At 38.4% G+C, this 24,254-nt stretch overlaps 2 protein-coding genes across 5 annotated transcripts; both read left to right on the top strand.

The window, feature by feature from the left end:
- Window positions 1-18: 18 nt before the first annotated feature.
- Window positions 19-16,200, top strand: LOC128879031 (intermembrane lipid transfer protein Vps13D). 3 transcript variants are annotated; one of them, XM_054127814.1, is made up of 22 exons: window positions 19-809; window positions 1,084-1,274; window positions 1,344-1,575; window positions 1,654-1,850; window positions 1,939-2,106; window positions 2,166-2,403; window positions 2,474-9,249; window positions 9,316-9,466; window positions 9,533-9,761; window positions 9,826-10,069; window positions 10,148-10,516; window positions 10,594-10,782; window positions 10,856-11,179; window positions 11,354-11,546; window positions 11,630-11,812; window positions 11,893-12,123; window positions 12,597-12,623; window positions 13,041-13,201; window positions 13,275-14,444; window positions 14,505-14,617; window positions 14,689-15,118; window positions 15,189-16,200. In XM_054127814.1, the coding sequence occupies exons 1-22, from the start codon at window positions 713-715 to the stop codon at window positions 15,288-15,290; spliced, it is 12,015 nt and encodes a 4,004-aa protein (XP_053983789.1). In that variant the 5' UTR covers window positions 19-712; the 3' UTR covers window positions 15,291-16,200. The 3 variants fall into 3 exon arrangements, with proteins under 3 accessions (XP_053983789.1, XP_053983788.1, XP_053983790.1); XM_054127813.1 differs by having other exon boundaries at window positions 22-809; window positions 9,310-9,466; XM_054127815.1 differs by lacking the exon at window positions 12,597-12,623 and having other exon boundaries at window positions 38-809; window positions 9,310-9,466.
- A 133-nt stretch (window positions 16,201-16,333) lies between these two features.
- Window positions 16,334-18,976, top strand: LOC128879044 (tumor protein p63-regulated gene 1-like protein). Of its 2 annotated transcripts, XM_054127842.1 has the most exons (6): window positions 16,334-16,650; window positions 16,748-16,964; window positions 17,046-17,222; window positions 17,368-17,475; window positions 17,785-17,918; window positions 17,977-18,976. In XM_054127842.1, exons 1-6 carry the CDS (start codon window positions 16,536-16,538, stop codon window positions 18,162-18,164), a joined length of 939 nt encoding a protein of 312 aa, XP_053983817.1. In that variant the 5' UTR covers window positions 16,334-16,535; the 3' UTR covers window positions 18,165-18,976. The 2 variants fall into 2 exon arrangements, with proteins under 2 accessions (XP_053983817.1, XP_053983819.1); XM_054127844.1 differs by lacking the exon at window positions 17,368-17,475 and having other exon boundaries at window positions 16,337-16,650.
- Window positions 18,977-24,254: the final 5,278 nt, after the last annotated feature.

The raw sequence follows: 24,254 nt of genomic DNA, 5'->3' as shown, positions 1-24,254 counted from the left end.
CTTTGTTTAATTAATATAATGTTTAACGACAATCATTGCGCGAAACGTTCGAAAAGAGCTTTCTGATTGGGCGGTAAAAGTGCATCGTGCGTGCATTTATTAATGCGAACGTGAATTGCATGAAAAAGATAGAGGGGAATTGTGCTTATTATTAGAAGAGTAAGAAACGAATTTTTATTTCTTTTATCGTGTAATTGGCGAATGTTTTTAACGATTCCGTAAAATCTTAAAAATATCTAACGGTTGATCGCGAATGCATTTCCTCGTGCGTCTAATAATATACGAAACGACATATCTATATGATCTATCGCTGAATTGAAGTCTTATGTTATGGAGTAATTGATAAAAAAAAGTTTGTGCGTAAAGAAACTGTAAGTTTCAGCTTTCAAAATCTTATCGAGAATGTCGAAACATTTTGTAACACTTTCAACCGGCGGTGTGCGATCAATGACTCGTTTGATATGACTTCTGGTGTTAACGGGGAATTTCGTGGTTTTCGCTATAAACGCAGTAGCAAACGGACATGAAAAATGCTGCATTTACTTGAGAATAATCGTACTTTGTTGTCGTTACGATCCACCAGTGCTGTTATTTCGTGAATTTCGAAAGTTTAAATAAAACTCGGAGAACATAACCTAAGCAGGTTATTTATGCCTACTTCTGCCTCTAAGTACATTTTTATAGTTGTTAAGAAACTTTCCAGTTCTTCAAGATGTTGGAAGGACTTGTAGCCTGGGTGTTGAATAATTACCTGGGAAAGTATGTTGAGAATTTGAACACAGATCAACTAAGCATTGCTTTATTGTCAGGTAAGGTTATGCTTCCGTTTTGAGTCATTTGTGTAACTTTAGAAATGAATTTGTTTTGGAATATGTTACTGACAACATTTCTTTATTGATAATACCATCACAATTTTGCTCGAATATTTATAATTCGTCATGTGTTATATTGTACCTTGGACAGTTTATCAAAATAAATTTCAAGGCTGATCTTTATCAGATATGAATTTATGGTAGCATTAAGTTCCTCTTAGGATTTATAGAATGAATATTCACGCCTAAAACTATGTGCATTCTTTATTAGGGGAGGTTGAATTAGAAAATTTGCCATTAAAGAAGGAAGCATTACGTCACATTGGATTACCAGTGGAAATAAAGGCAGGTTTCATAGGTAAAGTCAGGTTGCAAGTACCTGTTCGTCAAATAAGGACAGCATCTTGGGTCATAGTCATAGAACAACTTTATTTAGTAGCAGGACCAATAAGTTTGGATGAGGTACATGCATTTTAATACTCCTGTGTTATTTGCGAATCTCTGTATTCATTTTTAAATATTAAATTTTAGTTTGATAATGAAGCAGAGGAACAAGCAATAGTAGAATGTAAACTGAGTAGATTAGATTCTTTAGAAGCAAGATGGAGAGCAGACACAGAACGTGATCCTGGTTATTATGCTACCAGTTATAGTTCTTGGGTTAATTATGGCACCTCCTTAGTAACAAATATCATTGAAAATTTGCAACTTAACATTAAAGATGTCCACATAAGATATGAAGATGGGGTAGCATTATCAGATGGTAAATGGAAGAATTTACTTATTCAGATAAAAAGTCATATTGTTAAGAATACAGTTGGAAAATGATTTTAATTGATAGATAGTGGCATTGCCCTTGGTGTGACTATAGGAGCCTTAACTGCTCAAAGTTGCGATGCTACCTGGATACCTGGTTCTACTTCATGGAACCTTACAGATGCTTCCTTTAAACTTATGGAGCTTGATAGACTTTCTGTTTACTGGAATCACCTGAAATCCGACGAGTTTTTTGGTTCTCTCAATCTCGGTGATTTAGCTGTATATATTTATTTTTATATAAATTATCTGAATAACATTTAAAATAAATCGATTGGTAGTTCATTAAATAATACTCGTTTCTTGTTAGATTGCTATGAGCGAGCCAAAGAACATAATAAAAAAGCACATTCTGTCGCCTGTTAGTGCAAGAGCACATATTAAAAGAGATAGGTCTGAACGACCATTGAGATCTACAAACAAACCGAGAATCATCGTAGATCTTTTGTTAGACGATGTTCCCCTATGTATTACAGATGTAAGTTGTTAAATTTAAGCGAGTATATTAATGCAAAGTACTAGCTACTTTTTTGTTAGGTGCAATACGAACAAATAATCAAGTGCATAAAAGGCTTGAAAGATATAGATCGTCGCAAGCAACAGAGACGCTGCCGTCCGTCAGTTAGCGTCTCTGCGGCACCTAAAGAATGGTGGAAATATGCAGCGCGATGTCACATTGGTAGGGAAACTCTTAAACCTAAATTATGTTGGGAAGATATGCTTCAAAGAGGCAAAGAGAATATCTTGTACGTCGAGACTTACACTAAATTACTAGGTACTTAATTAAGATTCATAAAACGTTTGTCGTTTGCGACTACTTGATATTAAACAGTATTATTTTGTAGGGACGCCAACTAGTATTTTACCAGCAGATAATAAGCAGTTGAAGGAAAAGGTTGAACAAGAGAGAAGTTTTGACGAACTTAGGGTATTAAGAGAAATAGCGATGCAAAGAGTTAGGCCGCCAAAACCTGTTCCAAATTCGGATGTCAATGTACCGCAACCTCGGGGAATGCTCGAACAATGGTTTCCACAGTGGTGGGGGTGGTATTCGAAGGCACCGAATACAAATACTCAAGGCACATCGTCCACTTTCGACGGGGAACTTCTAGATGTTTTAGCAGATACTATAGACGACGATACGTTATTACGTCGTGATACTGTATTCGGACAATTTAATTTCACGTTATCGAAAGGCGCTGTTTCACTTTGCACAACGAAGAGCGATAACGAATGTACAAAAACTGTAATAGAGTTACAATTCGAACGAGTAAATTTAAGTTACGATTCGAGGCCAAGGTCTGGATCACACAAGTTTTTTATCAGTTTGGGAGCGTTGTATTTGCACGACTATCTCACCGAAAATTCTACTTTTCCAATTTTGGTACAACCTCAAGTAATGTCGTTCGCAACATCGCGGATACGTAGCTCCACGGAGAAATTGACGAACCAATTGCCACAGCATTTGTTCGAGATGACTTATGAAAAACGCCCGTTGCACTTGAGTGCTGACCACTCTTTACACGTTAACTCGAGGTCTCTGGATATCGTTTATAATCCTACCGTGATACATTGGCTCATAGATTTTATGTGCAAGCCGCACAGGTCATCGTCCAATCAAAGATTTCAAGCAATGAAGCGTAGAACGCGAAGACAACTTATAAAAAATTGGGAACAAATTTTGGAAGGAGACTTCGTGTACCGTTCTTCGTGGGATTTACAGTTCAACATATCCGCACCTCAGATTTTGTTAGTAGAAAATTTTACGGATTCCAATGCCGCGGTTGTAGTTGTCGACTTTGGTAAACTTCATTTAACGAATTATGTACAAAATGACGAAGTAATTATGAAGCCAGGCTCAGGAACAAATAGCGACGACGAAGACGAGAGATTCGAGACACCTTGCTCAACTCCGCCTGGCAGCCAAGAAAATGGTTCCGTTCAAGATTTTCAGACCATATCGGAAACAGCGTTGCACCAAAAGCTGTACGATCATTATTCTATCAATCTGGTCGATTTGCAGATTTTAGTAGGAAAAGTAAAAGATAATTGGAAACACGTACGAACTAGAGGAATGTCTAGCTTACATGTTTTGGAACGTTTCAATATATCATTGCAAATCGAGAGACGCGTTTTCTCTACGTCGGATCCAAACTTTCCGTCTGTAACGGTGTCGGGAAATCTGCCAAGATTAGTAGTACATGTCAACGAACAAAAGGTAGAGGCAATCAGACTGATGTATACTTTGCTTTCAAGTTTCTCGAAGTCTACCGGAATTCCACAAACAGACGTGGTCAACTTAGAACCCGAGAGTCCAAAGAAAGAAGAAAATGCGGACAAGGGTGGGAGCCACGTAGTGATGGTTCAATTCATTATCGATCAAATGACCTTCGAATTGCAATCTAGAGGTCGCAGTGTGGCAGAGCTTCAAGTTTCTGGAGTTAGAGCTGCCTTTAGTAGAAGGACAGCCGATGTCAATGTTTCCTTGTCGGTGCATGGGTTACTTCTCGTCGACGCTCTTCAAGAATTTGGTCCTGACTTTGAGTTATTAGTAGCCAGTCACAAACATGTTGGAATGGATAGTATTTCTGGTAGTTTAAGAGACTCGGAACCGACGTCACCTGTCTCACCAGAGTCTCCGGGATCTCCTGATCCTACGCTATCGAAGAGATTAACTTCTCCTGTCGCTTTGAATAATGCTTTATCTACCTTGGCAAGTAAAACCAAGAATCCTCAGTCTCCAAGAAATAATTCATTCATCGAACTGGACAAGATGGACTCTGAAGCTTTAATCGTTGTCGAGTTAACATTGGTATACGATAATTTGGAAAATTTGAGAGTTGCCAACATACAGTTCAACAATTTGGACATTATCGCCAATCAAGAAACAATAGTAGAACTGATGGGATTCTATAGGCGAATATTTCCATCTCGAAAACTGAGGAAAAACATAGAAAGACAGGAATCGCTTTCGAATATGACCGTAGAGCCAAAAGTTTCGACCAGGACGGAAATAACTTTCGATTTTCATAGATTGAACGTTTTACTTTTGCGGGCGGTAATGCATGATAATCATTTGGTAGGTCAAAAGATTGCCACTGCTACAATGTGCGATGCTCGTATACAAGCTACTTTAGCAGTACACACTTCGATTTCTGGATCGCTCGGAGGTCTCCAAGTATTGGATCAAACATCAACTGGCAAAACGCATCAACGAATTATCAGCGTTGGAAGAGACCCTATCGCAGATCCACCTCAACAACAACTGGAACATTTTACTAGTCTATCCAACCAGCCAGAGGCACTTCGATTCTCAGCGAATCGCTGTACCAAATCCAGCGCGCAACAGCAGGACGGAACGGAGACGTTGATAGATCTAACGATACGTATAGGCAGCGTATGGTATACACATGCTCCTCATTTGCTCTCCGAACTACGTTCGTGTGCTGATGAATTTAAACAGTATTTGAAGAATCTTGCTCGCCAGATTAGCGCTGCGGCCACGGATATGGCTATTGGCTTAGTTAATGCGGAAGATTGGACAATACCACCGCGTAGACGTTTACCAAGCCTATCTGTAGACTTAGAGAACCCAAGTACCTTATCTTTGAAGTTGGACATACTTCTCGATAGTCCTGTATTGGTGATACCCCGATCATCCCATAGTCGTCAAGTATTTGTTGCTCATCTGGGTACGATGTTCTTGCAACACGAGCCTAATCTTGGGTCCATGGTAAAGCATAAGTTGACGTTGGAAGTTCGAGATATGAATTTGTATTCTCTTGAAGTATCTGCTAATCCCCATAGCCAGGGTCACAGCAATTTACCTTTAAGAGCAGAAGAGATGTATTCTTGTAAAGAGTCGGGTAAACCAATTCTACACGATACCGTCTTAAAAATTGTAGTTGAAAAAGAAAACGCGTTGGCGCAAAGTCCCAGTTATTTCATCGACGAGTTCTCGAATAATCCAATCGTTCAGGTTCACGGAGTCGTGATGACGCCTCTGAAAGTATCTCTGTCTCGAGGACAGTACGAACAACTGTTGGATACGATAAATAGATTGTTTTCAATGCCTGTAGCGGTACCAGTTGTCCAGAAGTCACAGGTGATGAACAAGGTACCGACTTACTCCGATAAGCTTGATCTTTCCATTAAGGTTTTATTCGAATTGCCCACGCTGAGCGTAGAATTAAAACAAGGCCTCCTAGAACAACCGTTAGTCGAATTGTCTATGAGAGATTTCGTTGCTAAGTACGAGAAGTTGCAAAGAAATGAATCCACCATTCAGGTTGCCTTGCGTTCTCTGCTGATGGAAGATTTGTTATGTCCTATTGGTACGCGACATCGATGCATGATGCAATCATCAGCACCGACGCGCGCAAAGCTTCCTGCTGGCGTTTCGAAGTCCTGTCCAGACTTTGCATTCGTGCAGCAGTTCAGAAGCGAGTTTGGACGTGGAAGTTTGCCTGACAGATTAGAGACCGACACGTTGTACGGCACAATTCCTGCTCATTGGCGTCGGAAACCAGTTTCATTAGTGGACACACCGAATACTCCACCTCCGTCACCTGGTGCGTCTACGAGCGAAGAAAATCTAGTGCTAATGAGCATCACGATAACCGAACCAGATCCTGATCAGCCAACAAAGGACCAGTTTCATCAGAAAAGCGTTACCGTCGATTTCAACTGTTTGGATTTGGTAATAAGCGTAGAGTCTTGGATGGTGGTTTTCGATTTCTTCGGATTCGCAGGACCGTCGAGAGCCAATCCTAAACTTACCACCCATCAAACGTCCATCGATGTGGATCAACTAGACAAGGCGGACAATCTGCCTTTGCAATCGGAAACAGAAATAGAAGTTAGATCGTTGACATTGGTGCTAATACAGTCCGAGAGAGAAATTGCGAAAGCCAACGTGTCCAATGCCAATATGCATATTTTAAAGGCAAATGGAAAGACGAAAGTATCAGGGTCGTTGGGATCCATGTCCTTGCTAGATCTGACGCCGCACGGGAGGTTTTACAGGGAGAGGTTTCTATCCTCGGGAAGGAAAGCTTTGAACTTTCAGTATTCAAGTTATATAGACACCGAGAAACGACCATATGACGCTCAATTAAAATTAGAAATGTCCGCAGTCCATTATGTACATACTCAGAGATTCGTAGCGGAACTTCAGGCATTTTTTTGTCACTTTTCACAATTGTGGACCATCATGGCGAATTTGAAGGCTGGTGTTGGAGCTATTATAGATACCAATAAACGAAGCATGAGGTTATCATTGGAACTTCACGCGGGCGCGCCTGTGATTTTATTGCCAGTTAGTTCGAGGTCTGATGAATTGATACTGTTGGACTTGGGAGAACTGACCGCTCACAACCAATTTGCAATTTCCGAAGTGATGGACAAGTGTCTGCTAGATATAATGTTTCTCGAATTGGTCAACATGGATGTTTATGCAGCCAAGAGAGTCAACTGCGACGATCAGAGCGAAAATATTGACACTCTGGTCGTTGGTGGCTTTCTTATCAAGAGACTTGGATCATCTTTACTCACGGAGATGTGTCACTTGAAGCTACGCATTGAAAGAAATTTGGACACCTATATTAGCAGAGAAATTCCTGACTTGAGTATACACGGGACACTGTCAACGATGGATTGCGCTTTAGATCCCGCTCAATACATGCTAATTCGAGGTCTTCTCTCTTACAATATCGGAGAAAATTTGGACGACTTACGGCTGTTCATGCAAGATTTGAATCAAACCGTTGAGTACTCCATGGTTAATGTAGATAATCGAGAAACGATTTGGAAGAAATCATGCATAACTCTCGAGTTGGTCAACGTCACCGTTAAGTTACATCCGAATCATAATATCGCGGCTCTAGCGTGTATCAATTTCATCAAATCTAGGCTGACTCTGGATTCATTGAGCGATGGCTCGCAGGATATAGATCTAGTGTCTCAAGAGATATTGATCACGGACATGCGGTTTCAGGATGAGCCCGCTAGTAGCCAATCGAACGTTTTCACAAGTATTTTGCAGCCTTTGAGGAATTCCAACAACGAGAATCGCGTACAGGCCGAGGTACATCACAGGAGACGCAAGGTGAACGCGGCAACAACTATTCTCGTGCACAGTATGCGTTTGACTGCTATACTGGACTGGTGGGAAGCTGTACGAGACTTCTTAATATTAAATTCTCCAGAGCCGGAACCTATTCTTGGAATAGTTACCTATTCTATGGAAAGTAATCAAGAAAATGAGAACAATGCTCCAGCTACGATACCGCTCGAATTAAAGATCAATATCACTGATTCAGAATTGGTGATTGTAGAAGACACGTCGGTCCGTGATACGAATGCTGTGATTCTAAAGAGTACAGCCGTTCTTTCGTACAGATCTGCCCCTCAAGAAGGAGAGAAACCTCTCTCCTGTAATTTGTCTCACTGCGAATTGTTCTCCTGCATCCTAGGATTAGAGGAAGAGACTGCTCTCTCTATAATCGACCCTGTAGGGGCTAGCTTAGACCTAACACAGGAGAAGTGTCTCGAAGTACAACTACAGCCGTTGTGCGTGAGATTGAGCTATCACGACGTGACGATGTTTTCCAGGATGCTCAGCTCCCTTCCGAAACAGACTTTGGTAGCGAAGCAACGCTCGAACGAAGCGTTGACCTCTCTCGAAATACAAGTACAAAAGTTAACAGCCCTTGGGTTCATGGAGTCCGATTGCAGGGCAGCGTTGCAACTCTGCAATGGCCAATTGGACGAAGCGGCCTTGTGGTTGACGCAAAACGCGGTACCTAATTCTGACGTTAATACGAAGAACGAGTCTATTTTCCATACTGTTGATTTACAAACTTCCTGTGCAAGGATATGTATCATAGACGATTGTAGAGATGCCGACGTGCCATTGCTGGAAATCTCATTGTTAGATTTCAGTTTAAGGCAGGATTGCGTAGGACCGGGTCTTCTGTCTTCTACTTTCAGCATCGATTACTATAACAGAGTTCTCAGTGGCTGGGAACCTTTCATCGAACCTTGGCGTGCTACCATTCAATGGGAACAGACGTTGATGAACTCCCTTAATTCGCAGAGACTGCAGGTGTCTGTAGATTCTCAGGATTCCGTTGACGTCAACGTCACTTCAACGTTGATAGAACTGATAGAGTTAGTCAAGAATAACTGGATGCAAGACTTCTACTTGACTTCCATTAAAGATATGAACGTGAACAAACCATCGGGAAATGGACAGGCGTACCGACGTAGACTACCTTTCATTCCGTTTGCATTGAAGAATGAAACGGGATGTAAATTGTGGTTCAAAACTATCATCGCTACCGCGGATGATACTAAGGATGTTGGACACAATTTCAAAGCGAAAAACGATTTTCAAAAGGATGATACGTGGATTGAAGTCACTCCGGGCGACACTGTTCCCTTCACCTTTGAAGGGAGAGGAAAATTGAGGCACCACGCCACGCATACAGTCCGAAGACATCAGATCACAGTACTTGTGGATGGCTGGAGAGCAGTAGACCCTGTTACAGTAGATCGCGTTGGGATATACTTTCGACATGTAAATGGAAATATAACTGGTTCACAAACGAATGAACGATTGGTAAATAAATTATACTTTCGCATATTAATCATTGTTGCACCTAAAAACGATTGATTACAGTTTCAGATGTTAACAGCAAAGGCTAGAATAGTATTTGCAGTCGAATTAGAGGGATCAGCTAGAAAATTAGTAACTGTTAGATCAGCTTTACAAATATCGAACAAATTAAGACACATGGTGGAGATTAAAATGGAGAAGTCTTTAAATCACTTCGAATGTAGGTATCCTTGATTATACGATACAAACCAAACGACATGAATATTTGAACGTTCTCTTCTTTTAGATCTACCTCTGACTCTGTCTGTTAGCGATAGAATTCTGCAAGTACCTGCACAGTCCACTATATCGGTACCTTTAACGCATACTGGTGTGCAAATGTGTCTGAAACCTATACATTTAAATAATATATTCCAATATTGTACAGAAACGATAGATTGGACAGTGGTGAAGAAACCGCTGGAAGTCATAGAAAATCGTATTACGTGTAGAGCTAATCACAATAATATATTTAGGTAGGTCTCCATGCTGTTGAAGTAGAATAATTCGATGAATTGATATATCGTTATATCGTTGTAGAATGTGCGTAGCAGTGATGCGAGACAATTATCCATTGGATACGAGTGTAATGCTCCCAGCGCACACGATAACCGTGATGGCTCCCCTCACTTTAACCAATTTATTGCCACATGAATTGCTCTTCGAAGTAGGTACAGAAAGTGGTCGTATTCTACCTGGTGGTAGCGCCGACTTGCACACGGTAGATATCGAAGAGCAATTAGAGGTTACGATACAACTAGATGGTTATTCCGGACCAGGATCGGTGAATAAATTTTCTTCCTTTCACGTTTTAATTTCGTTAATATCTTGGCGATACTTAAAATAAGCATGTTTTCCATAGATGTTATTGCCACCAAACACAAGTTCTTTCACTGCTCGTCTTCGACTGGCGGATTCCTCTGGGAGGATATTGTTTCTACATGCAGCTGTTAATATAGAAAAAGGTTCCGCCACTCAAATTAACATTACTGCGCCGTATTGGATTATAAACAAAACAGGTTTACCTCTGGTATTTCGGCAAGAGGGTGTCGGAGTTGAAGCAGCTGGACAGTTCGAGGAACATGAAAAGGCTAGAATGGTAGCACCATTATTGTTCTCTTTCAGCGATGAAGAAGCAAGCAGAACTTTATCGGTTAGGGTTGGCACTGCGGTGCATCCTCAGGGAGTACCACAGTGGTCCCAGCACTTTTACTTACAGCCTGGAATACAGGTATGTAAGTCATAAATAGCTCTTCATGCTATAGATAAATGACATATTTCGAACGAATTAATTTTAAATATTTCTAGGTACACCGTCTTAGAATATCTTTGCGTGATGGTCGACCTGATATAGTGTATCTGATTAGTGTGGCTACTCGGACAGCGAGAGGAAAATATAGAGCTACAACTGTAGTTACATTGTCCCCTAGATATCAATTGCATAATAAGTCGAGTTGTACGCTAGAGTTGGCACAAAAATGTTTCACCACAACAATTGTTAGTACAACCTACAATTCTATATAATTGTTTATTATGCATGAGAATAATCATTATGCTTTGTTCCTTTCAGAGTCACCCAGATGCTCAGGCAACGTACATTAGAACAATGCCAGACTGTCACATGCCGTTTCATTGGCCACGTCTTGATAAAGATTTACTGTTGTGCGTCCGTATCATGGATGTCAAAGATTGCATGTGGTCAGGTGGTATCAAATTAGACGATAATTATTCGCTGACCATTAACATTAGGGATGCGGCAGGGAGAATGCATTTTCTTCGAGTAGATGTGGTTTTACAAGAAAGCACGTATTTTATAGTGTTTACAGATGCAGACACTATGCCACCGCCTATAAGAGTTGATAATTTCTCAGAAGTTGCTCTAGTGGTTAATCAGGTAATTATTCGCTGCACTTCGATAGAGAACACGCTTTCATTGTCTTAACATTTATTATATAACTTTCTTCAGTTTATTCAAGTAGCTACACGCTAACAACTTTATTATCCGTTTTAATTCACTAAACCATTTAACCAAATTAATTAGGAATCATTTTCAAGACTATTTTTATAGGTCACCGTACACGACAATTTACAATGGACCGTGAGACCTCATTCATCGGTACCGTATGCGCTGGATGAACCAATACAGTCTGCTGGTTTAGTGTTAACAGCACCTGGAGGTGTAACAGCTACGTACGATTTGAATATACTCGGAGAGAGCAGAGGTCTGACTTATGAGAACTTTATTTACATCGCCTTCACGGGTAATTCCTACTTAGTGTTTTTAATGCTGATGATATTTGCCACGAAAATCAATTGTTATAAGTAACGTGGTTGTTGAATCCAGGAACATTTAAAACTGACTGTGATCTGGGGACAGGAGAGGGTGGTCTAGATCCCCTAGACGTCGAGACGCAAAGATTGGTCTTAGAAGCTGGTCCTGGTGGTTGGGTTGCTTTGCGAAGAAAGCAATACGGGGCCAGATCCCAGTTGTGGAGGATGACCGGTGACGGTCAGTTGCAACACGAAGGTGTGCAGTAACAGAATTTGCATCGTTGACTCTGTCTGTTGTTTTTAAATCGTTCTTAAGAGATTGCTTTCATAAATTAGGTTCCAGTCCACCGAGAGATAAGCATTCGAAAACCCCGGAAATGGTGTTGGTTCTAGACATCGCTGGTACTGCGCCTCAACCGTTTACATATTGCGCGCTTGCGTTAAGGAAACCTGATCCTAGAAGAAGATCGACACAAACCTGGCGGTTTACCGATGATGGTCGATTGTGCTGCGCGCATAAAAATATGTGCGTTCAGTCAAAAGATGGATTCATGGGGTTACACGAAGGTTTGACACGACGATATTAAATGTATTTGGAATAATTCATTGGCGAAGCATATTTTCACCCCTTATTTTGACACGTGTATTTGTTAGTTCTCCATTTTATCCATTGCTATTTTATTCAGTTATCAAAGCTTTTACTGACGAGAGAACCTTATGATCCGGATGAGCGTCTTTTGGGCGGAAGAATAGCTCATTCTGATCGTAAGTTTCTCTTGTGAGGATCACTAGTGCCACGCAAATTATTTCTTTTATTTTATTTTATTCATCAGTTGAATAAGAAACTTCAAAGGTTCGCTTCACTAAATAAAGTGGCTGTAAAAGTGAAGATACAAACCAATTGAAAAACTTCTGTAACGTTGTTTGTGTATTCCTGTTTGATTGATTTGAAGTTTATGGTTTTCGACCCCGTTTTTCTTCCGAAAGTATATTGTTCTAATAATGACTCGTGAAGCTTAAATTGATAATGAATGTTGCAGGCGGCAGTGTCGCCCGTTGGCAAATGTGTACGTATAGATTCGGAGTACACTAATTTCGTCCGTTGCTTATAAATTTACGTATAAGTATTATGCACACTTTCGCTTGTTTTTTTTTTCTTAATTAGCGCTATGAGCATTAAATTGTTCAAAGACATGTCTTAGTAAATGATCGTAACAGATGTCCTCATTGCTGCTACCGTTAATTATTTTAACATAAAAAAAAATGTATTTCTCTGTCAAGTAAAATAAACAAAGTGCCAGTTACGGGGACATTGACAGTTACTGAAACATTTACTCTGTGTCATTCTGATGTCTTTGAACGATGCATGAAACAAAAGATTCTACATACATAACATATGTATCTTAACTTCGAGTCGTTTATGCAGCCACTTAATCCTTATCAACGTGCGCTTTATGCACAGACTTTGTAATTATATTTTTTAGGGAGCGAAGCGGTATTGGGTCCCCAAATTCACAGCAGTCCTCCACCGATCGAACAACGCGTAGGAAGACAAAAGTTGCGACCAGGATCTGGTTTCTTGTCTGTCAGAGTAACAACTGATGGCCCAACTCGAGTGTTACAAGTATTGGATATCAAAGAACGGGTATATATGCTTTTTCGAAATATCGTAAGAGAAGTGTCGAAGCTGCGCTCCAATGACCAATCGTTCTTTGCAGAAAAAAACCTTCGCTTTGCTTGAAGAACGCGATTGGTCACACATTGCCGTCAGTCACCGGCCAACACAAATAAATACAGATGCTGAGAACCTAAATTCCCGTGAATTAGAACTGAGAGTTAATTTAACAGCTGGTCTCGGATTATCAATCGTGTCTCGAAGACCTGTCGAGGAGTTGCTGTTTGCCCGATTGGCTGGTATTTCGTTAGAACTTGTACAAACCCCTGCCAATACCACCCTAGACTTAAGCATAGAAGACATACAAATTGACAATCAGTTGTTCGAAGCACAATGCACGTCTGTCTTGTATGTAACTCGATCTACGCGTACGGAAAGTGAACCCAGACCGTCGATACACGTGGTCGCTGAAAAGCTGAAGTCTAAAAATCAGAATGCAGAGATATATAAACACGTGATCGTGAGCATAAAGCCACTCTGTATACATCTGGAAGAAAAGCTGATCTTGAAATTGGCCGCGTTCGTCGGAGCAGGAAGATCGGAATTGGAGGTGCCAGTAGACGAGAACGATTTTAAGGCTCAACGATTTATTTCCGAAGTGTCTGCAGCACACGCGAAACGATACTACTTTGGCGCTTTAAAAATCGTCCCTAGTCAGATAAAATTGAGCGTGCTCACCACTATGAAGCTGCCTCGACATCTTCAAGCGATAAAGAGACAATTAGGGTTAACCTTGATTAAATTCGAAGACGCCACGATCGAATTGGACCCTTTCCTAAAAAAACATCCGTTCGAAAGTACTCAGTTTTTAGTACATTCCATAATAAAACATTACAAAGACGAACTGAAGTGGCAAGCCGCGGTAATACTAGGGTCTGTAGATTTTCTGGGTAATCCCCTTGGGTTCGTGAACGATGTCACCGAGGGGGTTTCCGGTTTAATCTACGAAGGAAGCGTTAAAACGTTAGTGAAGAATGTCACGCACGGTATCTCGAATTCGGCTGCTAAAGTGACAGAGTCCCTGTCAGATGGAATAGGACGAGTTATAATGGATGAAAGACACGAGGAAGCTAGACAAAGAATTCGAGCCAACACCGCAGGTAGCAGCGACCACTTAGTAGCTGGTTTGAAGGGTTTTGGTTTTGGTTTACTGGGCGGTGTTACAAGCATCTTCAAGCAGACATACGACGGTGCTGCGAACGAAGGATTTCCAGTACGTAACTACGCTTATACATGCGTAAATACTAATAATACTATCGGCTAATAATTACAGGGTTTCTTTGCGGGTTTCGGCAAAGGAGTGGTTGGGACGATCACCAAACCGGTTGTAGGAGTTTTAGATCTTGCCACGGAAACTGCCACTGCTGTACGAGAAACAAGTAGAAGGTACACACTTGTACAAGGATATAAATTCAATTCAAAACAATGGTACTTAAGGTTTATTTACCATGTTTTAGTGCTCATCGAACGATACCAAAGCGGGATAGGCCTCCTCGCGTGGCGAGCGGTCCCGCTGGCTTATTACCGCCATACAACCGCCAACAAGCAGAGGGTCAAGAGTTCCTCTATACCGTGAACAATCATGACTACTCGGAACTGTTTGTAGCGTACGAATGTCTACGGAGTGGTACAGAGAATCTAAGGGTGCTGGTGTCCAACGAGAGGGTACGCGTTATTTCTGGCGGAACCAAAGGAGTCGTGACCGAAGTCAGCTTAGCAGACCTGCTGTATTGCCAACCGACGCATAAACTTGAAAATAACAGCGCAACATTGTATTATATAGAATTAATATCCAGATCAGATTCAGCAGTGAACGTAAGCGTCGACGGTCCTGAACTTCTGAGGAGACCGAAGGTCCGATGCGAAAACGAGGAAGTGGCCAAACGAGTACGTATAAGCTGACGAACCGAAGTCTATCATATCATAGTGATAATTCTGATTGTTTGATATTTTTCAGGTTTCGCAACAAATCAATTACGCCAAGGGGATGCACGAGGAACACAGTTTGACTCTTTCTACGTCGGATAACATGGTGGATGACGTTCAATACTACAAGTAGTTGCAGATCACCGCGCACTGATATTTTATACTTTCGGTTTTATTTATCACGTATAGGTTGTATGCTAGTCAGTTCTTCGATTTCTCTACGTTTCTCTTTGTTTATTTTTTTAACAGTGCACATGAGGATGCCTTACTACGCTTAAATTAAGTTGACGATAAGACTGATGCAAGGCACCATCAATACTTGGAACTTAACGAAATGTATCAGTTCGTTAATACAATTCGTAGAAAACGTGAGAACATTTGGTTGTCGCACAGCTAGCGCACGTATACTTTTGATACTGGTATTGAGATAAAAGAGAAGGTCTCTCGTAATGCGTGAAAGATTTTTTAATATTGTATTAAATGTATATATATGTGTATAACGTGTAAAATATAGGCGAATAAGATATTTATTTACGGGAATGTAATCTACTTAAAGCTATACCGCGTAAAAAGAAATCGCAAAAACCAAAATTTTTACATAGAGTAGAGAACGGTATTCATTTTCTATTAACGAGTTTGATATTTTGCGAATTACTTCGACTTGGATAAACTGTATTTTTTATGATATTAAACGTAGAAGTTAACGTTAAGTGTACATTTTTCTTGTAACAGTCGTGGGTGCGGAGGTATTAACTTAAAACTTGTACAGATACTGTAAGACCAGCAATATCAGCCCTATTTAAATAATTTTTGTAAGGCTGAAGGCTTTGTACAGCTTAAACACAGTATGTATATTTACATTACAGTACGAATTTACGGAGTCTAGTGAATAACACTGTGTATAAACTAATAATAAGTATCAAAAGTGTTGATGACGTGTATAATCTACTGTATACAATTTATCTAGATTTGTTACATCCCGAAATTTTCACGCTGTCGATATAATTTAATAAAGAATCCTTCTATTTTTGTTCGATACCTTATCTTTCCATTTGTTATTGAATTTTAATACAGTATTATATGCGATGCAATCTACATAATTATCCTGCTTTGGGATCAAGGCGAAGGAACGTATAAGCTATATCAGTCGATAACGTGTTATCAGTAGCAAATTTTGTTTCTAAAAGCATGGCGTCTTTCACTATCACTTGAAACGTCAACTCTCGATTGGAATTAGTCGAATAAGTGAGCCTAATTCTGAGCGACAGAAATAAGCTCTTAGATGAATATATTGGCTGTGACGCTTACGTGAAATAATTTATGCGGAACGTCGTATAATTGGATTTCTTAAGACACGAGAATACGATAACCTCAAACAATGGACGAAACATATTTTGACGAGGGCCCAGCGGGAAATTTTGAAACGGCAACGTTAGAGATCACCAAGGATCATGACGGCAATGATCCCAATAGCTCGACTTCTGTGACCAACGGTAAGTTTATTGTTCATCTTGGTTCTAAGTGTACATATGCATTGAATACAATATCATGTAGCAATGTTATTTATACATACTTATTATAACTTGTAAGGAATCAATACCGCAAGAAGGAATACAGAGAATGAAGTCAATGCTGCGAATCAAATTCCAACATCAAAGAATGTTTGCAATATTCCTTTCAAACATATCGATATACATTCCTTCTTCACGGATAGAAATGAAGTTGTGGAAAGAGCTCTAAAAGATTGCCAAGATAGTTTGATAAATGAAGAAGAGAAGGATGTAGTTGGGAGCTGGCTCTTGACAGAGTGAGGAATCATCTTTATATATAGAAATTTTAGTAAGTTGCTGTACAATGTTGCAATGAAGTTTCAAAATAATATTTGTAGAATAAGCTTATGGGATGTTGAGAAGGAAAGACTTATAGTGCTTACCAAAAAAGCTCTTTACTCTGTAAAATATGATTTTATTTCCTTAAAAATACTTGAGTATAATCGAGTACCTTTATCAGAAATTGATACACTGGTTTCTGGTGAACTAGTCTATCCATCTACATCTTTAGCTCCGTAAGTATTATAATTAGCTTGAAGATAATATACCAGAATTAATTATAGGTGGCAAAATAGCCATTGATCAGATGGAACAAGAACTATAAAATGTAGTCTTACAAACTGTATTTATTTATAAACAAATACACTTGACAATTTTTAGAAGATTAAGTGGATTGGCAGAGGGTGTGTCATCAATATTTAATTGTGCAGTTCGTCAAGAGTGGTCTTCTCTTACTTCTTGTACCGGTCTTGCACAATTTGAATCTAGGTACATTAAACTCTTAAGTAGAGTTGGTACCCTTCTTAATTTAAAACAAAACTGCTTTGCACCTTTTAGTTGCCTTATCTTAGCATTGTATAACAAATATAAAGCATCCTAAAAATTTTGTTTTGATTTTCAACCTCTGCACATTTAAAGTTTTTCAAAAAATGTGAAGTTGTAGTCTTATGCTTACAGATTATTGCTTCAGTGGGTAGCATAACATATTTTTAACAATTTTAATTTCTTTGGTATATGGTGTTCAACAAGATTTTATAACTTACACTTATCCCTTATTGAATTGAAATTAATTATTAGGAAAAGATACATATCTGGGATAAGATTGATGTGGAATCGCGGTACTCCATTGCCGCTGACCAAGAAATGGAATCCATTTGCAAAAAACATTCCATGGCTCACGTATACTAGTCATCCATTGTATTGGTACAAAGGTAAATTTATTTTTCATGTCTGGTGGTAATTGTATGATTACCAAAAGCTTTTTCCTAGGTTCGGAAGCGGATAAAGCAAAATTTGACGTTGATGGCTTACATGCGACAATTATAAGTTTATTGTCACCAGAATGTGCCATAAGAACTGGATCTATTATCATAGAGAATTACTTTGGCTTAGGTGCCTTAGTACACAACAGAAATGCATTAGGCTTTTTTAAGATCCGGGGTAAAGTTAGCTTTTAAAGATTATGCTGGCATAATTATGATTTCTCTCAATGTATCGTGGAGATTCGTATTTCAATTTCTAATCTTCTATGTATGTATTTATAAAGTTTACAGCATTTATAAAAAAATATCAAAACTTATAGCGATATAAGTATAATTTATGTAGAAAAACCTTTGAATGAATTTGTAATTATTTTATCTCGTTCAAATCTTTGGTCCTAATGTATGGTTCGATTTTTACATTCCATTTTGAAACGAATTCATACAAAACATGCCATTATTTTACCTTGTTTGCACATTTGCTCGAAATAATTACCTTTGTTTATTACGCAAGTTGATTAGTATTTACCGAACGAAGTAAAATAGGACAAGTTTTTATATGAACTTTTAAAATCATTTCTACATCCTCCAACTATTACTGGTGGATCCTACATGTAACGAAATAACTTGTGTATTATAAAGAGTTTTATTATGTATATGTATTTTCACGCAGTACCTGGCTGATACGAACTTAAAGATAAATATGTATGTTCGGGGATGTCTGTTTAGTTGATAGTTTTTATAGGGACGAAAAATAACAAAGCTAAAATTTAAGTGAAAGAGAAAAGAGAACTTTCTATGTTCTTGACTGTATCATTATTGTATCATTATAACATTAATATTGGTTTATCTTTTAAGTTGCAGGCCTCGCATCTTAATTGCACAACAACTTAACAGACATCACTGTACATTGCATTAGAATAATTCATCTATCTTCTAAATATAAAACTATGTTTTATAAATATTGTGCTTAATAATAATAAATAATAATAATTATCCTTCAAAGCGAGTATTTGTAGTTTTTCTTAAAAAAGAGGAAGATTTTTCTTGTACGAATAACGTCTGATATATTTGTGACTCGTCAAACGAAGAATACAGAGTTCGAAGGTCTTATTTGCAGACTTGATTCCGATAGAACTGGGATGATGTCCAAGGTTCCGCTTTCCTCGATGCTTGGTTTCCTGAAAAACAACTCTCTCAGTAATGTTCCATCGGTGGATGACTCCTCTAGATCGTGTTTACTCTTGATGCGTGCATTCGGTGGGCGGGACGAGATAGACTCTTTATCGACTTCCTCTTGGAAGATTCTTCTGTCAAAAATGGAATGTTTATTTTGTGGAATATTAATGAAAGAATGTAGTTTGCAATACTATCAATAACTTTTACTTAATATACCAATTTACGTTTTCAATTGAAACGTGAAGTTTATAAGAAAGTTTATGCGTGTTCAAAATTACCAAAATATTTCTTTCTTTACTATCATTTTTTATAACATGATTTTAATATTGTACTGACTTTAAAATAAACATGTCATTCAAATGTAATAGTAGCAATTTGTCTAACTTTAAATGGACTTATAGTTAGATGAAAATCAAGAAGGACAAAAATCGTTTTCGTTTCATTAATTGTTGAAAGTACGTGTCATAGGAGTAATTAGCGATTTCTGTTACTGATCGCACGGACGTGTCAGCTGTCCCGAATGATTCGTTGAACGATTACTAACTTTGGCAAGGGAAATCCTTCTAAACTCGAAAGTTTAATATCTGTTTAATTGCCTAGCAATTAGGGATTAATCGAAGGAGAGGAAGTAAGTCGTGGTGGCAAAAAGTTATCAGTCCAACGCAATCGTACGAAATTGTACGAAATTACTATGATTATTTAGTAAATAAATATTAATATCAAAATATTTTAATATAAAAGTAAAGCGTATGGGGATATTAAATACGTTTAAATAAAAACAAAAACTGTTTAAAATTTGTACGAAGAAGATATACAAGTTACAGTTACATATAATAATTAATATTTTATGATGAAAGTATATAAAGTAAATTAAGGGAAATATTCTTTAGGCATTTGTGTATTCGTACGTGCATGTAATATTTAAAAAAATTGCGTTATTTATTATAAATTAAATAAGAAAGATTCTTTTGAAGTAGAAGCCACCTAACGGTGAATAGGCCGAACTAATTTTCGGAGTTTGGTCAGCGCCTCTCTCGGGAAAACGCTCAAGTTTGTCCTCAATAGTTCCTTTTTTCACCGCTAGATGGCGCTTTTTCGTGGTAATTTACCGACACGATGGTAACGTACCGATAGCTGTCGGTAAATTACCACCAGAAAGCGCCATCTAGCGGTGAAAAAAGGAACTATTGAGGACAAACTTGAGCGTTTTCCCGAGAGAGGCGCTGACCATACTCCGAACGTTAGTTCGGCCTATTCACCGCTAGATGGCCTTTAATTCGAAAGAATGTTTTTATTTAATTTATAATAAACAACGCAATATTTTTAAATTCTACGCACACCCGTGGATGCACAAATGTTTAAACAATATTTCCATAATTTTACTTTCTACATTTTCTGTCTAGAACTGTACTTTTTATACTTAAACAGCAGTTCGTGTAGCTGTGGGAAGCGAGTTCAACTGCACTTTTAATTGATTTAGCAGACAGAAAAATGGAAAATCTCGTGCATTCTTATCATATACTTAATTAACAATGTTTTCTTACTCTGTTATGTCAATGTCTTCGGTTTGACAAGCCTTATGTACATTTTCCTCGAGGTTCTTGCAACGTTGCAGCCTCTCCGTCTCGAGCAGTTCTTTAGTCTTTTGTAGTTTACCCTCGAGAGTGTCAGATTCTGTTTGTTTCCGTTCCAGGGCATTCTGTAGCCGCGACTTTTCTCGCACTAGGTCTCTAACGGTCTCCGTGAGCTGGAGAAATTGTTTTTCTTGAGCGGCTATCTGTCGCGTCAAGATCTCCAGGATTCCTGAAATCCGAGTCTTCAGCTCGCTGGACTCGGCTCGGGCTTCCTGCAGCTGGTAGGAACACGAATCGAGACGTTACAAAGAAATTAGACACTGCACTGTTTTCTTTTTTTCAAATGGATGTTGTTCAAAATTAGGATGGGCGCGTATAATGACCCTTTTTGTATTAAAAAGACATTTATTTAATTTTGAATCGAATTTAACTTTATTTATTAGGTAGACTGGAAAGTAATGTCGTTACTTTTACATTAAATTCAAATAGATTTTTAACGAATTTCTATTTTTAATCAGTTATGCAATCGCCATCGTTATCCACAGCCTTTTGTCATCTATTGTGCAAATTTTCAATGCCAGATCGATAAAAATCAACGAGTTGAGTGATAAACAAGTATTTAAAAACGACGTTACTTTCAAGTTCACCTGATAAATATTCATGAAGTTACAAAAATAAACACTTCGATTTTATTATCTAGTCTCAAATGGTCTTCAAACAAAATTTAATCCCAGTAAAAAGCTTCGAGAGTATTGTTCTGGTAGCCAACGTGATAATGCTGGGTTTATTCTGTATGTATAATCGCGTTGGACGAATTTTGCCTGAGGATTACGATAGCACCCGTAACGTAACAATTCTATTTCCTCAGTTGTAGATTCTAACCAGGAAGTGGGTGTCTCGTACTGGAATTGACTAATTTGGGTAGCGAGGGTGTTATTCTGTTGGACCTTAGGAGATAGGAAATAGTTGATTTCCCTGCGTGGGTACACTCGTCGCGAAAAGTACGTTGATGACCGTAAACAACGTATTTCTAGTTAAATTATTACATTAATAATTAGTCCGTACACGAATTATTAGCATACAGATAAATTTGGATTTAGAAGATTTATTCAGGGATATAGAGGCTCGTTAATTCCAAACGTTCGTTGAATCCAAGTGTTTATCAAATAGTGTCGGAACGAAACCAAAATCCGTCGAATAATAAATCATTTATCGTTGATCGCGATGAAATCTATTTTTTGGGGCGAAAATTGCAAAATATTTCAAAACGTCATAAGTGATGGATGGGAAAAGGATCTATGGTAAAAAAGAAATGCGTTTCTATTTAAAAAAAAATATACTTTGTTACACTTATTACAAAAATATGGTCCTACAGATAGAATTATCATTCTTGCAGTTATATTTATTTTAAATTACAGCTTTCCTTGATCCAAAAATCCGTCGAATAATAAATCATTTATCGTTGAACACGATGAAATCTATTTTTTGGTACGCAAATTGCAAAATATTTCGAAACATCATAAGTCATGGATGGGAGAAGGATTCGATCTATGGAAAAAAATGCGTTTCTATTTAAAAAAAAATATACTTTGCTACACTTATTACAAAAATATGGTTCTACAAATAGAATTATCATTCTTACAGTTATTTTTATTTTAAATTACAGCGTTACTTGAAACTCTAACTGCTTCTTCTCCGTTTCTCGACGATCCAGTGACTTTTGGTACTGGCTCTTCATGGCGTCCTTCTCGGACTCACTGACCGCTAGTTCGGATTTTGCGTCGTTCATTTCCTTCGTACATCTGCGTTAAAACCAGAAAATTCTATCGATACCGTGCGCATGCTTTCAAATTCGAAGCACAGTCTATTATTGGAAATAATACCGAGACAAAATACAGGTTTCCACCGAACGAATCACGTTTGTTTCGATAGATTAAACTAAACTAGACAAAAACGAAGAGAGTTATTGGACACGATAACTTTCGTTCGTTTCGAATCGTAAATATTTTTTCGTAATTCTAACGCAACATAAATCACCGTAGAATTTCTCTAGATAACGTTCCGTTGCTATAGTGGATCAGCTGGGATTCATTTTCCTTGCGTGACACGAGGAAAAGTTACCGAACGGAATTTCTGTTCCAGACAAAGTTACGAGTCACGGGAAACGGTTTATTATACGCAATTCGCGTCGCGACGCCTGGGAGCATGACGTCTAATTTGATACCTCGAGTGAATCGTAAGATTCTCGACCGGTGCACCAACTTTTATTCCGATAATTTCGTACGCGATATTAGGACGAAACGTGGGCCAATCCGTATGCGCGATTGCTCCTATCTTAATCGAAATCGGCCATTGGGGCCTAAATTGGGTTTTAGGCGATGATAACTAGCGTCAGTCGACTGGTATCAGCAATATGAGCAAACCAGAAACAGTGGTAATGGGAATAACGAAGAATTGAAATTATTAGGTGGACTGGAAAGTAATGTCGTTTCTGCGAATCTCAATACTTAATTATCATTCATCAGCTCATTGATTCTTATCGATCATGCATCGAAAATTTTGCACACTAGATAGCAATGGGCTATTGATAACAAGTGTAGAATGTATTCGTACACCGATCAATTTCCCAAAAAACTTTTGTGTGAAATTGTACTTTCTTAACTTCTTTTTTTATAATCAATGACATTTTACATATTCTCGAAAGTCTCTAAGATAGATATAGTCCGAACAACATTTACTAGTTAATATAATTTGTGAAATTAACAAAAAAAAAAAATGCAAAAAGTGGGTAAAAGTATAGAAACAATAAGTGTTTATACGATTCTTATGACGAACCATTTACAGTAAAGTCTGTAACGTAAACACATTAAAGTACTTTTAAACAGTTGTGCGACAGTGTATTGCTTCAACATTTCTATCGATTAATTGTTTTTTTCTTGTTAATTTCGCAACTTACATAAATAGCTATTTTTTTTTTTTAATCTAACTATTCTACAGAATTCCGAGAATATGTAGAATGTCATTGTTTATAAAAAAGGAGTTAAGAAATTGCAATTCCACACAAAAGTTTTTTAGGAAATTGATCAGTGTACGAATACATTCTACACCCATTGTAATTGCTTAAAAATAAAAAATTTTTACGAGCATTTGTTTGAATTTAATTTAAAAGGAATGACATTACTTTTCGCTCCCCCTAATATAATGAAAATGTCGAACTTACAATTCTGCTAGTGATAATCTTCACAGACGTCGTGGCCGTTATAGTCGTCATGGCGACCATAGTTATCGCAAGCATGGTGGTCACCATAGTAATCGTCATTGTCGTCATAGTCGCCATGGATACCGTCATTCCCGCCATCGTCGCCATCGCCGCCATCATCGCCATCGTCGCCACAGTCATCGACATGATGGCCATCATGGTCATCGTGGTCGTCGTCACTATAGTCATCGTCAATATAGCCGTCGTGTTATTAGACGTCATCTTCAACGCGATCACTGTCAACTCGCGACTGAATCTCTCGATTTGCATTCTTCT

Source organism: Hylaeus volcanicus, chromosome 6 (assembly GCF_026283585.1).
Source record: "Hylaeus volcanicus isolate JK05 chromosome 6, UHH_iyHylVolc1.0_haploid, whole genome shotgun sequence".
Classification (NCBI taxonomy): Eukaryota; Metazoa; Arthropoda; class Insecta; order Hymenoptera; family Colletidae; genus Hylaeus; species Hylaeus volcanicus.
Note: the sequence above shows the minus strand (reverse complement) of the source record. Positions and strands in the feature narration are given on the sequence as shown.